Source organism: Onychomys torridus, chromosome 7 (genome assembly GCF_903995425.1).
Source record: "Onychomys torridus chromosome 7, mOncTor1.1, whole genome shotgun sequence".
NCBI classification, from domain to species: Eukaryota; Metazoa; Chordata; class Mammalia; order Rodentia; family Cricetidae; genus Onychomys; species Onychomys torridus.
This window is the reverse complement of record NC_050449.1, coordinates 65290956-65306049: the sequence shown is the minus strand read 5'-3', so window position 1 is coordinate 65306049 and position 15094 is coordinate 65290956. Positions and strand designations below refer to the sequence as shown.

General features: G+C 46.4%; 1 protein-coding gene across 2 annotated transcripts in view; it reads left to right on the top strand.

Moving 5' to 3' along the window:
• Cgnl1 (cingulin like 1) overlaps positions 1–15094 on the top strand; it is a 147492-nt gene that overhangs the window by 56805 nt on the left and 75593 nt on the right. For both annotated transcript variants that reach the window (XM_036192787.1, XM_036192786.1), the window contains exon 8: positions 986–1198. In XM_036192787.1, the coding sequence (XP_036048680.1) occupies positions 986–1198 (213 nt within the window). The remainder of the gene's footprint in view (positions 1–985; positions 1199–15094) is intronic.

Genomic DNA, 15094 nt, shown 5'->3' with positions numbered 1-15094 from the left:
GACACTGGGTCATGGCACAGATGTGAAATGAGTCACGAAAACAGGTCAGGTAGACTGCTTGCCTAACATGTCCAAGGCGTTGGGTTAGAGTTCCAGAACCACATCAACCAGTTGGTGGTGGTGCATGACTGTGACCTGTGGTGATATTTTATTTGTACTGAAATGTGATTTTATTTGTATATTAATAAAGTTGCCTTGGGGTCAGAGCAAGCCAGAGCAGAAGCTGGGCGGTGGTGGTGCACGCCTTTAATCCCAGCACTTGGGAGGCAGAGCTAGGCGGATCTCTGTGAGTTCAAGGATACAGCCAGTATGGCGACACATGCCTTTAATCCCAGGGAGTGAAGGCTGAAAGAGAAAGACATATAAAAGGAGTGAGGACCAGAAACTAGCAGCATTTGGCTGGTTAAGCTTTTAGGCTTTGAGCAGCACAGTTCAGCTGAGATTCATTTGGATGAGGACTCAGAAGCTTGCAGTCTAAGGAAACAAGACCAGCTGAGGAGCTGGTGAGGTGAGGAAGCTGTGGCTTGTTCTGTGTCTGTGATCCTCCAGCATTCACCCCAATGCTTGGCTTCGAGTTTATTTTATTAATAAGAACTTCTAACAATTCTGCTACAGTGACCCAGCACTTGGAAGGTGGAGGCAGGAGGGCTAGAAGGTGAGGATCATCCTTAGCTTCATAGCAAGTTTGGGGCCAGCCTAGGCTACATGAGAACCTGTCAAACAAACAAAAATCAAGAAACGACTATCTCTCAAAGCCACAACAGTGAACCTAGTCACATTAAATCTCAAACTAAGTTAAGAAGCCCCAAAGGAATGATGGCCTCTGAGAAGTGCAAATTATCTCAGAAGGTATGTGGTATGGGAAGGGGAGAGTGGGCAGGACAGGTTAGGTGGTGGTAAATCTGGTGGTCAATCTTGAGGGGCCATGCTGGGCCACGGGCAAAGATGTCTGTTCCTCACCTCTGCGGTTATGTCTCCCCTCCAGGAGCTCCTGCAGGCCAAACACGACCTTCAGGATCTGCTCATTGCTAAAGAGGAGCAGGAAGATCTCTTGAGAAAGCGGGAGCGTGAACTGACTGCCTTGAAGGGTGCCTTGAAGGAGGAGGTTTCCAGTCATGACCAGGAGATGGACAAGCTGAAGGAACAGTATGATGCTGAGCTGCAGGCCCTCAGGGAAAGCGTGGAGGAGGCAACCAAGGTGAGCTCACCATCCATAGAGGGTGTCAAAATGTGACCAGATGAGATGCTATGCCAACTCTCCCATGCCAACTCCCCTTGGCTTCATTTCTGATGATGGTGATAAGCTTGTTGACAAGGGGTAACGTGATGGTCTAGCTTCTGCACTTGAGTCTATCAGCTTGAACATCAGTAAAGAATAAATGCTTTTTGCAAGAGGTGCAATTTTAAAGCCCCAAATGGACTCTGCTTCTGCAGGCTTTGTGGAGTAGAGAGCTGTACCCTCCTGGGGGTGTCCTCAAGGCTCTACTCCTAAGGTACCGTGTGACTTTTCTCATGCTCAGAACTGCAGATAGGACCTACATTTCTGGAAGCCTTTATGCCCTCCCGGCTGCTCGCTTTGGCCTTGTTCAGTCTTCCATTAGATAATTCATGTTCTTTTCTCAGCAGAGCTGAAAAAGGGCTAATTGGCCAAATTGCCCTAACTCTTCCAAGATACATTTTCCTCTTAATTGAATTCTTGGCTCTTACAAATAGATTGTAAATTATGTGGCAGTCTTTGGGTGCCTGGTGCACATTGGCGAAGAGAAAAATGCTTTGAAACACCATGCAATCTTTAGGGCAGGAGGATTACAGAGTAGACATTTTTCAGTGTCTGAAATAAATGTGCTGGAGAGAGAATTCTTCATACCGTTCAGTCTGCTGTGATGACAGAGGCGGCTCCCCACCCCCACCCCTCTAAGCCCCATGGTGGTTCACTGATTTTCAATGACGTCGTGATAATTGCTAATGACAAGAAGTGAAAGATAGGTTTGTTTGTTGTTCCAACAGGGGACTCTGGGACACTGGTTGTTGGGGGGGGGGCAGTGGCAGTTATTATAACTGTGAGATACTTAAAAGGCATCTTGTTGGTCTGCCCTCCCACCCCCACCCCACCCCACCTTTTAGATTTGAATTAATTGAGGGGCACAAGTAGAACTGACTTGGTTGTTCCTTGAATTGAGGGGAAATCTTGTGTGTGTGTGTGTGTGTGTGTGTGTGTGTGTGTGTGTGTGTGTGGTGTGTGTGTGTGTGTGTGTGTGTGTGTGTGTGTGTGTGTCTTTGTATGTGGCCCAGTGTCCTTGCTGTTCTCTCAACAGGTCCAGACAGACTCAGGTGATGTGTCTCTGAACACACAGTTTCTTGATCACCCTTACAGCTTGCTCAAAGCACAAGTGTAATGTGCAGTATTCGGGGAGACTCATTCAGGAGTACCTAGGGAGCAATGTTCAGGCTTAAGTTTGTGGCTGTTTGATTAGAAGATGAGTCAAATTTGCACCACGTGTGGAATGGAAACTATTCAAGCTTCTAGGTCTGCTGACACAGACGTGTGGATGGGGAAGGGAAACATGGTGGGTGGAAGGTTTGATCTTGGCTATATGGAGTTGAGGGTCACTGGCAGGGACCTGGGATATTGCATTGTAACTTTCCTGCTCACAGATTTTTATTTATTTTTTATTTTTTTATTTTTGCATGAATTCACAAATAACTAGGGAGTGGGGATATGGCTCAGCGATTTAGAGTATGTGTTGCTCTTGTAGAGGATCTGAGTGTGATTCCAAGTACCTCCATGTGGCTTACAATCATCCATAACTCTATTTCCAGTGAGTCCACTGACCCCTTCTGACCTCCACAGGCACCAGGCATGTACTTGGTGCACATACATAAAGACACAACATTCATACACATAAAATAATTAATCTTTAGAAAAGATAATTAGGTGGGCTCAGTCTGTGAAATAAAGAAAGGGTAGGTTAGTTGAGACTTGTCATCTCTGCCAGAGAATGTAGGAAGCTGACCCAAAGGAGCATTCCTCCACACCTTATGTGAGTTAGCCTGAGCTTGTAGATGTAACCGTCTTGTTAAATAAGAAACACAGAGCCAATTGCAGAGTTAAAAGCCAAGAGGTCAGAGCAACAGCTGAGAGCTGAAAACCTTACCCTTTGCTGCTGCTCTGTCTTTCCTCTCCGCAAGAGACCTACTTCCTGTGTCCTGTCTTTTTATATAGACTTTCTGTTCTGCCTTCTCATTGGTTGTATACCCAGCCACATGACCTCCTCATCACTGCCTGTCTGTACAGACCTCCAGGTCCTCTATGGTTGGTATTGAGATTAAAGGCGTGTGTCGCCATGCTGGCTGTATCCTTGAACACACAGAGATCCTGCCTAGCTCTGCCTCCCAAGTGCTGGGATTAAAGGTGTACACCACTACCACCCAGCTTCTGTTCTGGCTTGCTCTGACCCCAAGGCAACTTTATTAATATACAAATAAAATCACATTTCAGTACAAATAAAATCTCACTATATGAGCTCTTTGCCCCAGACCATATTCTATATCATCACCAGTATCTATCCCCAGAAAACAAGAATTTCCAATTGGTCTTTGCTTAAATATTTGCCTGGCACTCCATTGTCCCAGACTTAAGTTCAAGTTGTTTACTTCTCAGGAATCGATCCTGCTAACGTCACTTCCTTGTACATAAGGAACCACTGCCTGCCACTTCCCTGTCCTCCCCAGTGTCCTCTCACCTGTGAGCTGCCTTTACTACCTCTGTATCCATGTCCCCACCCCCTTCTCCTACCCCTAAATACACACCTAGGAGTGAGTCACATCTTTGGGTTTCTACTGAACCCTGGGCTCCCATCATGCCCTGCTGTATTGCACGCTTTTGCCTCCTCCTTTAGGGTGGTTTCCTTTTTTCTTTTTTATTAAAAAATTTTCTATTCACTTTACATACCAAGCACAGACCCCCTTCCCTCTTCCCACCTCCAGCCTTCCCTCCCCCATCCCCATCCCCACATTTCCCAAGTCAAGGTCTCCCATGGGAAGTCAGCAGAGCCTGGCACACCCAGCTGATGAGGCAGGTCCAAGCCCCTCCCCCCTGCACCAAGGCTATACAAGGTGTCACACCCTAGGCACTGGGCTCCAAAAAGCCCGCCCATGCACTAGGGACGGATCCTGATCCCCCTGCTTGGGGGCACCCCAATCAGTTCAAGCCGAATAACTGTCTCCCATATCCAGAGGGCCTAGTCCAGTCCTATGGGGGCTCCACAGCTATTGGTCCCCAGTTCACGGGTTTCCACTAGTGTGGCTGGTCATCTCTGCACATTCTCCTGGAGAGATGGCTCAGCCGTTAAAGGCTAGGCTCACAACCAAAACTATAGGTTGGTTTCTTAAGCACAAGGGCTGTTTTTATCTAGACCTTCTTTCTGTTGAGGTGAGGAGCAGCAGACTCAAGTGCTTTGGGAGCCAAGCAGGAAGCCCTGATGAATGGAGCCGCGTGCCGTGATGGGGACAGGGGAGGCTGATAGGGAATGTGGCAAGCCGGAGAGCGTGCCCTCTGCTCTAGAGGCTGGCTGCGTCTCTGAACCAGCCAAAGGAGCTAGTGAAGGAAGGCTGGGTCCGTGTTGTTAGAGCTCCCAGCTTTTTATCTTATTTTTATTTTTTAAGATTTTTTTACCTGAGCGCACGATATGGACATAATTTCCACTGCTCTCTCCCCCTTCCAACTTGTCCTCTGTTCCCCTGACCATCCCCCTCTTGAATCCATGACCTCCTCTTCTATAATTATTATTGTTACATGTCTACACATACAACATACCGAGTCCAGTTAGTGTTGCCCTATGTACATGTGTTTAGCGCTGACCACTTGGGGAATCTATTAGGAGGCTGTTTCTGGAGAAAACTGACCCTCCCCACCTAGTAGCTATTAACTGTCTGTAGCTTTTCACCCAGGAACGGGCCCTTGTGAAAAAAATTTTCCCCTTCTACAATGGTATATTGACTGGTACTGTCTTGCGCAGGTGACATTATGGCTGACAGGTCATGGGTGACACTTCCTTATCATGTCGGGAAGGCACTACCTACAGCAGTCACCTCTCACAATCTTTCTGGCCCCCACCCCCAATATGTTCCAGGAGCCTTAGGAGTCGGGGTGTTGTTACAGATGTCCCCATTGGAGCTGGGACACAGTCTAAATGCTCTGTTTTTTGACTAGTTACGGCTCCCGTTGTAGCCTCCACCTGCTGCAAAAAGAGACTTCTTGGTTGAGCAGTGAGAGCTGGGCTCATCCATGGGTAGGAACACTGGTATTTATAATGCAGCTGGAGGCTGTATTAACTTAGGAAATGGCAACAGCAGGTTCTCCTATTTCAACGTTTAAGGATGAGTTGGACATCTGCATATTGATGTCAGGCCTCTAGACTTTTAAGTGTTGCTTAAAAACAGCAGCCACCCAGCCAGGTGGCGGTGGTGCACGCCTTTAATCCCAGCACTCAGGAGGCAGAGCCGGGTGGATCTCTGTGAGTTCGAGGCCAGCCTGGTCTACAGAGCGAGATACAAGACAGGCACCAAAAACTACACAGAGAAACCCTGTCTCAAAAAAACAACCAAACAAAAAAGACAACAATAACTCTCCCAACCCCGCCTCAAGTAACAGGAGGCATACAGTCCGAGCATGACCCACCTGCAGGTTCTAGTCCCTGAGCTCCGCACAGTGCCCGAAAGTCACAACTGTAGTGTCTTGAGAGTCAGAGATGGCAGAGGATGAACTCCCTCCCAACTTGCTGCTGGGTTCCCTGGGGTTTCCCCAGTGGCCGTGGAGGAGATCTTGGTGAGGGTTCCACTGCCGTGTGAATTCCTCTGCGGTTTCTGAAAGAGGATTAGAAGTTTGTTTGCATTTCTTGGTAATTTTGCTTCTAAAGTGTCTGCTGAGCAAATGCGACACAATCCTTTTTTATCAAAACGTATGCCATCTATTTGTGTGTGAGGAGGGGCTTGTCGCCTGCCTGACAAGAGTGTGCAGGCCAGAGGACCACTTCTGGAGAATCATTCTCTCCTTCCTCCATCTCTAGGATGGAACTTAGGTCCTCAGGCTTGGCAGCAAATGTCCTTACCCACTGGGCCATCTTGCCTGCCCGCCCCAGTCCTCCTGTTATTAAATGTAAACAAGTAACAGTATCTTTCTGTTAGATTATTTAGAACATGATATACAGAGATTTGTAAGAATATTCTATTAAGTGTTTGGATATGAGGGGATTAAATATAACCTTTTAATCTGGTAAAGAGTATCTCTCAAATTTGTACACTAGTGTTCAGCCGTTGGTGCGCCCCAAGGGAAGCCGTCATCCTAGACAGTGACTACAAGTTGACATTTCTATAAGAAGTGGGCTGCTTGGAAGGTCTTAGGAGAGAGCGCAACTTCCTCCCATCAGGTTTTCTAATTTTTGCCACTGCCTCGAGCCAAAAACCTCTGAAAGGCTGTTTTATACTGCCAAGTACCAGGCACCCTTAATGTCTTAAATTACTGGAACACTTGGTGAAGACTGGCAAATCACATTAAGAACCTTTCACTGATATTCCAAACAGATCCTTGGTAATCTTTTTTTTTTTTTTTCATAGACACAAATAGCCGTGTGGCTCAGCAGACAGGAATTCACCAGTGCCGTGGTTGTGTGGGGCTTCCTGGCTCAGCAGAGTGAGCCGGACCTCCCCTGCAGAACTGTGGAGTGCCCCTGGTCCTGATGGAGAGGGGTCTGCAGAGGTGGTTAGCAAGGGCTTTCTTTCAGTTTTCTACAGAACACCCCAGGCCTTCACCTCCTGATTTCCCCACAGTCTTCTCTGATAGTTCCTTTATAGTTTTTCCATCATTAAAAAGGAAATGCCTCTTTCTATTTGATTTGGTGTGATGGTGATTGTCAGGGGGATATGAGTCGCTGCCCTCACGGGGATTACAATGAAGACTGTCCCCTGGTGACGGTGTTGGCTTCTCTTTCTCATCTCTAACCCTTCCCTTCTCTATTGAGAATGCGGAGGGGAAATAGCATCTTAAGTTTTCTTGGAGCATAGGGTCAGCTCAAACCCAGCTCCTCCAGAGAGACTCTGGGGCTGGAGAGGCAGCTCAGTGTAAAGTACTTGTTGTACAAGAGTGAAAACCTGTTTGCTTTCAGAACCCATGTAAAAAAGTTGGGTGTGGTAGTGTGTGCTTGGAATCCCAGTGCTGGTGGGATACAAATAGACGAACCCTGGGGCTTCCAGGCCAGGAAGGATACCTACTTGGTGAGTTCAAGACGCGTGAGAGACTCTCTCTCAAAAGACAAGTAGTTAGCTACCGGGGAACGACATCTGAGTTTGACATCTGGCTTCCGTGTTACATAGGTGTGTGTTGCTATTCACTTCAGCACATGTGTACATGTGCATGCACACACACACACACACACACACACACACAGACACACACACACACACAGACATAGACACTTCCTGTGTTGCCTCGTGGTCCTCACAGTATGCAAAGAGCTGGCACTGTTGGAGATTTAATTCTTGGTTTTATCTTTCCTGCCATCTTAGGGAACGCTCTTGTTTTTCCACTTACTGTCCCCCATGGGTTAAATACTGCAGGTTGGAGGGATGGACCCACTAAGGGAAAGGTCAGCCCCAACCCAACTATTCCGAAGTGGCATTGACTATTTGGGGATTCCATTTATGTAGAAAGATTATTCCTTGTAAGAACAAATCTTGTCTGCTAGCATTATCATGTTAGTAGTTCATCTTGACTAACTCAGCATCTAACTACTTCAGGTATTTTGAGGATGGTAAAGAGAGATTTTTATGTTTAGGTCAGGGAATATGATTTCTTTGGCCATCTGACTGTTTCTGAATGCTTAACACTTAGCAGGGAGACAAGTGAATGGATGGACAAGGAGGAAGAGGATTGAGTTGAGAGAGAGTGTCCTTGGCATCCCTGTTGTTTTTATTTATGCTCTTTTTAAATAGGGAACTTGATCCTCATATGGACATATTTTTTGTGATTTATTTATTATTTTGTCTATGAATGTTTTGCCTACATGTATATATGTGTACCATGTGCCTGTCTATGTGCCCATAGAGGTCAGAAGAGGGCATCGGATTCCCTGGAATTGGAGTTCTGGATGGTTATGAGATGTTAGGAATCTAACCTGAGTCCTCTGTGAGAATGACCAATGCTCCTAACCTCTGAGCCACTTCTCCAGCCCCTAATTGTATTGTTTTTAAATACAAGGTGGACATATTGATTTACTGAACATTTGCCAAGGGCAGACAATGGTGCTTGGTTCTGTGACGGCTGCAAAGATAAAACCCCGTAGACTCTGTTCTACTAGGAGATTGGAGTTGAGAGGGTAACACTCAGGCCAATCGAGAAAAGAGTCAACATCCTGGTAAAGGTGGAGACAAAGTTCCATGGAAGATGGTGTGAGACCTAGAGTTTGTGCTGGGAAGAGGGGAAGGTTGCAGTTAAGAAAATTTCACGACCGGACAATGTCCAAGTTGTATTCTGTGGAATGGAGTGACAGACACAAGGCCATGGAGGTTGAGAACGTACTGGTGCTGAACAGAACATCAACAATGTATGTGGAAAGGGAGGTGTGAGTCTGGACTGGGCCTGGGAGAAGTGACGGAGGCTACAGGTTAAGAGTGACTTAAGAGCCGAGTGGTGGTGATCCCAGCACTCGGGAGGCAGAGCCAGGCGCTCTCTGTGAGTTCGAGGCCAGCCTGGGCTACAGAGCGAGATCCAGGACAGGCACCAAAGCTACACAGAGAACCCTATCTCAAAAAACAAACAAAAACAAAACAAAACAAAACAAAACAAAACACCCAAAAAGAGGGTAATTTAAGAGGTAGGGACCATTCCAATGCACGAACTGGGTTTGGGTCCCAGTTCAGTGGAACCAACCATCAAAAGCACAGATGTCTGAAATCCATCTTCACAATATTCAGAAATGGTTCAAGTAGTCATGGAGATGAGAGCGCTGATATTAATTACTTACACCCAGTATTTACATTCGTTACTTTTGCGTACTTAAAAGAACGACTTAGAAGAGGAAAGAGTTCTTGTGGTTTGGTCCACGGGCCCCACGTGCTTGGGGAGCACATTGTGCCTGTGGAATGGATGAGTGACGGGGGATTTCTTCATGTCCTGGCAGACGGGAAGAGGAGGAGACATGGAGGAGTCAGATATGAGATACCTCTAAGGCCCGGCTCTCAGTGACTGACTTCCTCTGGCTAGGCACCCCTTTTCTGGATCTCCCCAAATAGTGCCACCAGCTGATGGGCTTTACCAAACAAGCCTGCAGGGGAGATCACAAGTGGCATCGTGATTCTGTGTCCTGGTTTCTCTCGCTGCAGCTTGGGAGGAAAGGGTTTACTTGGCTTTTGTGTCCTGGCCACAGTCTACTACTGAGGGAAGGCAGGGCAGGAACTTGGGGTAGGAACCTGGGGAAATGAACTGCTGCGGAGGCCCTGGAGGAACACTACTTGGCTCTCCTGATTCTGCTCAGCTAGCTTTCTTATATAATCCAGGACCACCTGCCCAGGGGTGGCATCATCACAGTGGGCGGGGCTCTCCCACATCAATCAACAACCTAAAAAGTGGCCCACAGACTTGTGTACAGGCCAGTCTGACGGAGGCATCTTCTTGATTGGGTCTCTTCTTCCCAGATGACCCCAGCTTGTGTCAAGCTGACAGAAAACTCATCAGTACACACTGCTTCTTTTAAAGAATTACACCAAAGAGTTTATGGATGAACTAGTAGGTTGTCTGGGATGTAATTTTTTTAGAAAAAGTATTTAAACTGTCCTTTATTTACTTATTTATTTTTATCGAGTTTGCTTTAATTCATTCGGGGGATACAGGAGTGAGATGTGGGTAAACAGTCAGCCATGTGTTAGAAAGCACTGAAGCTGGGTAATGGGTCTGTAAGAGATCCTGGGGAGTCCCTCCACGTGCGCAGTGTTTGAAGTTTTCTGTGATAAAAAGTTGTGTGCTGAGGCTGGGGGAGACTGGGGAGAGCTATCTATCAGTCAAATGCTTGTCTTGTAAGTATGTGGATCCTAGTTAATCTCCACAACAGAAAAGCATGGTAGCGTGTGCTTATAATCCCACTGCTGGGGAGGAGGAGGCAGGTGGCTCCCTGGGCTTCAGAGCACGTTAGTGCCCTTTTCCATATTACTTCTAGATGTTTCCTTTCCCTCTTTCCTGCCAGCCTCTAAGCAGGTTCCTTCAAAGCGGCGGGTCAGCCAAGGGTCACGTGGGAAATCCCGTGCTAATCTTGGGATCAGTGGACTGGCCTCCCTTCAGATATGACTACAGTTGAATATAAAAATTTCACTGCTTCCTTCTCCAAGAGAGCCAAGTTAGCCAAGGGGAGCTATGAGAGCTAATTTCCTCCACATTTTAACTCCCAAAAATATCAATTTATGTTGAATGACAGTTCCTGAGCAGTGGATGCTGTGGAGTTTCTAAACAGGTGCCGGAAAAGAGAAATATCTCTTTACCGATGCAAGAGTGCCTAGAACAGCTGTTCTCAACCTGTGGGTTGTGACCCCTCTGGGAGTCGAATGACCCATCCACAGGAGTCACATGTCCTTTATCCCCTGCATGTCAGATATTTACATTATGATTTATAACAGTAACAAAATTGCAGTTATGAAGTGACAACAAAATAATGTTATGGTTGGGGGTCACCACAGCATGAGGAACTGTACTAAAGGGTAACAGCATTAGGAAGGGTGAGAACCACTGGCCTAGAGAGACACAGGAGCAGCCCTTAGCAAAAGTTGGAGGGTAAGATTCATGTTCAAAAGCATCTTTGGTAAACTGAGCATGGTGGTGCATGTCTTTAGTCCCAGCACTTGAGAGATATAGGCACTTTGAGTTCTAGGCCAACCTGGTCTATGTAGTGAGTTGCAGAACAGCCAGTACTACATGAGATGTCTCAACAAATGTTCTCTAGTGTTCTCACTCTCTTTCTCTCTGAATCTTTGAATAATTATGCTGGTTTTCTGCCTTTTTTTTTATTGATACATAAATAAGGCACCTATATGGATTTCAAAAGCCTTATTCTGTGTCTTTGATCCTTGGTAATTTTTGTATCCTGAAGTTCATGCCCATCACAAGGAAACTTCTGAATCTAATCATTGACATGTCTCAGTATGTGGTCCCTGTGAGTCACTCTGGTATGTTGACTGAGATGCCCAGGTCATGTGCTGTGGATGGTAGAAGACAGTGTAAGGAAGTCCCAGATGTGGGTATCTTGTGTATGTGGATGTGGTATCTGTGCATGTGTGGTTACTGGTGTGATTGCCAGTGCAGGATCATATGAAAGTCAGAGGACAAACCAAGTATCTTCCTCAATTACTTCAATACATTTTTTCTTTTGAGGTGTCCCTTACTAAACCCCAAGGCCACCATTTCCTCTAGGCTTGTTGGCCAGTGAGTTCCCAGGAGCCTCCTGTTCCTGCCTCCCTAGTGTCAAGGTTACAGATATAGATGGCCATGTCTAGCCTCTGTATGGATGCTGGGGATCAAACCCAGGTCCTCCTGCTTGTTCAGCAAGCCCTTCCCCCATTGAGCTAACTTTGGCCCCAAGTCCTCTTCTGAGGTACTGCTTCACCTGTCATCAAACATCTGGGTGTGTTTCATGTGCCAGCATGGTGCTAGTTCCCAAGGCTAAGGCTGTAAGCCATGGTCTGGAGCTTGAGGATCTTCTATGGTCTTGTGGGAAGGAGAATGTGCAGATAAAAATGACCTCAACATTATAGGTGCTGCTGCTGCGGTCTTGGCAGGCTAGGAGATTAAGACAGAAGGATTGTTCTTGACAGCAAAGGTCCAGAAACAGAAGAGTCCACTCTGTAATTTGATACCTAAAGTGCCTCACTGGATCAAATCTCAGAAAGTAGAAATAAACAGGAATTGTCCCCTCTGTGAGTCTGTGTTGTGTGCTCAGCTCCTTCAGTGAAACAGAGTCATGGCAAACATTACCACAAAGTTTAAATCATCTGAGCATATGATGGAGAAAATATATTAGCCAGGAAATGAGTTAAAATATATTACATTCTGAAAAAAAAATTAAGGACCTGGGAATGTAGATCAGTTGGTGGAGTGTTTGCTTAGCATGCATAATCATCTAAGCATATAATGGAGAAAATATATTGGCCAGGGAAATGAGTTAAAATATATTTTATTATGTAAAAAATAAATTGAGGACCTGGGAATGTAGATCAGTTAGTGGAGTGTTTGCCTAGCATGCATTAATCCTGGGGTTAAATCTCCAGTACTGCATTAACCCAGAGCATGCCTATAATCTTAGTACTTAGGAGGTGGAGGCAGAGGATTGTGAATTCAAGGTCATCCTTGGCTTTGTAGTGGGTTGAGGCCAGATTGGGCTAAATGAGAACTTGTGTCCAAGAAAAACAACAACAAAAATTCAAAACTCAGTAGTTTCCTGTCCCAGTTAAGATTGTATGAGGTAGGATGTCTAGGATGACAGGTAAAGGGGTGTCCTCTAGGTCTATTGTTGAGACTTTGGGGGTTTACTGCTGCTGCTGTGTGGGGATGATGTTGGCCTGGGTATCACAGTGCAGGCACTTCTGATGAAGTGTTTCATCAAGAGGACCCATCCAGATGGAGGTGGGACAGTTGATCCCTTCTAGTGTCTGTACTGAAGCATCGTGAATGTGACTCAAGTCAGCTAGCATTTTACAGCAGTCCCAATGGGATCCTGGGGACAGGGCTCTCAGGACACACAGCCTTCAGCTGACCCAGAAAACCATGACGAATTCCTATGCAGTGTGAAGAGAAAGTGTGGAGACTTAATTAGATAGGGAAGGAGGTCAAAATCGGAGCTGGCCTCAGAAGAGCCACAGAGCAGGCTGGTCTCAAAACACATGGTGTGTCCCTCACTTTACCCTCATGCTTGCTGGGTGGGGAGGTGTTTGCCTACTTCTCCTTTAGATGGGAAGGCTGAGGAGATCAGGACTGAACAACACAGCTGGTTTGATGTTAAAAAGTTCACGTCAATTTCTAACCCTGTATCTGTTCAATTAATAATCCACTTATAATCATTAATTTGTTCCAGGCACTGTGCTGGGTTGTAGGGATAAAGTGAACTAAAGTGATGAGACAGTCACTGATTATAAAATCATACACGTAAACATGTAATTCCATTACAGTAAATGCTTTGCAGTTGATGGAGGGAAGGGAGGAACATGTCCAGAGGAAAAATGATGGGCATCTAAAGGGCAGAAGAACAGGAATTAAATGGATGAAAATCAGAAATTACAGAATGATCCCACCAAAGAAAGTAGCATGTGCAAAGGCTGGCCTGAGGAGGGATGTGGGCTGTTAGGATGTTCAGTGAAGTCAGTGAGGCTGGGATCGGGGCAGTGGCAAGTCTGGGGTGAGATGGAATGAGGTTCAGGTCATCCAAGTCCTGGGGTACATCTTACTGACTCTTTCCTTATAGGTAGTGGGAAACATTAAAGATGGGAAGGGGAGAGAGAACACCGAGCTGAGGGGGGAGATGGGGAAAGGAGAAGAGAATGAGGAGGAAAGTGGAGATGAGAAGAGAGGGAGAGAGAAAGGAGAGAAGAGGTAGAAGGAGGAGGAAGAGAGAGAAAAGGAAAGGGAGGGCCAGAGAGAGACAGAGACTGACAGGTAGATACGGAGAGACAGGAAAGCTGAGACTCCTAGATGGATTTGGGCGTTTTTTTTTTTTTTTGAGCAGCAGAGCCTGCTCTGTCTTTCCAAGTGACAGTGTTGAGACATGGCTGTTCATGCTGCCACCTCACACAGAGGCCTGCCTGAGTCTCTCCAGCTCTGTTTTTAGTAGGATTATTATCCATTTCCTCTCTGAACAGAATCAGGGAGGGTTCCATTCTGCTTAGGAGGCTTTGTAAAATGTGAGTGAGTGCGTGAGAGGCTGCAGGGTTCAAACATGAAGGGATAGCTTCAGCATGTAGGTGGTGGAGGCTTATGGAGGTGAGCTGTTGTTTACTTAGCGTCTGTTAAGTCTGTAGTAATGGATCTGTGAGGAAGTCCTGATCCTCCAGCTTCCATCTCTGGAGCAGCTGGGATTACAGGCCTGTGTAATCCACCACTCCATTTGAGGTGCTGCTGGGGGACTGAACCAAGGCTTCTGGTATAGCTAGGCTGACCCTCTACCTGCCAAGCTATATCCCCAGTGGATCTATATTTAAATCCTTCCAATATTTCGAAGTCTTCCCAAGTGGGATTGGCATTCTGAGATCTCTGATGATCACAAATACTGCCTGGAGTCCAGGAGTGTGGGTGAGAAAGAAGCCACGGCCACTCATGGGAGTTATCAGTGTATTTCCAGTTGTAGGATTGGTCAAACCACAGGAACCGGGCAGCGCGTGAGAGGGTGTGTTTAGACAACTGAGGACCGTCACAGCCATCTGAACAATATTGCCGTGGAATCCTTAACATCTGGGAGGGAAAAACTTTATCAGAAAACTTGCTTAATTTGCCTTATGCTCTCTTTGACCCTCTAAACTCTGCCTGGTCATTGTTTTTCTGAAGCCTTGCCAAGATCATTAATTAGGTTTCTACTTGGTGGAAGAATTTGGAATCATTATTTGATCATTTTAGGTGGAAAATGGAACCTGTCATACAGTCTAAACCCATTATGTGGGGAAAAGCATGGACATAGAAATGGGCAGCAGCAGAGACAATCAGGCTGCAGGTGGCCTCATGGGTTCCCACTTCTAGGCTGGCTTTCAATGGTGGCACTTTGGTGATCTTGCTCTTTGGAGCCCCCTTCACATTGAGGGCTATTCTGGGCAACCGGTGGATGTTACAGCAGGAACAGTGTGGCTTCGTAGTAGATCTTGGAAGACATGGTGCCTTTTTCCCTTGATTTCTCTCTGCTCTCTTGCTCTGTGGAAAGTCAGTTTCTGTGTTTCAAGGCTATTCAAACAGCCTGTGAAAAGACCCAAGCTGTGAGAGACTGAGGCCACCTGTCAGCAGGTGACTGTGCCTTCTTGGAGGCAAAACCTCTAGCTCTGGTCAGTATCCCTACCCCATTTTGTGGTGGATGGGAGA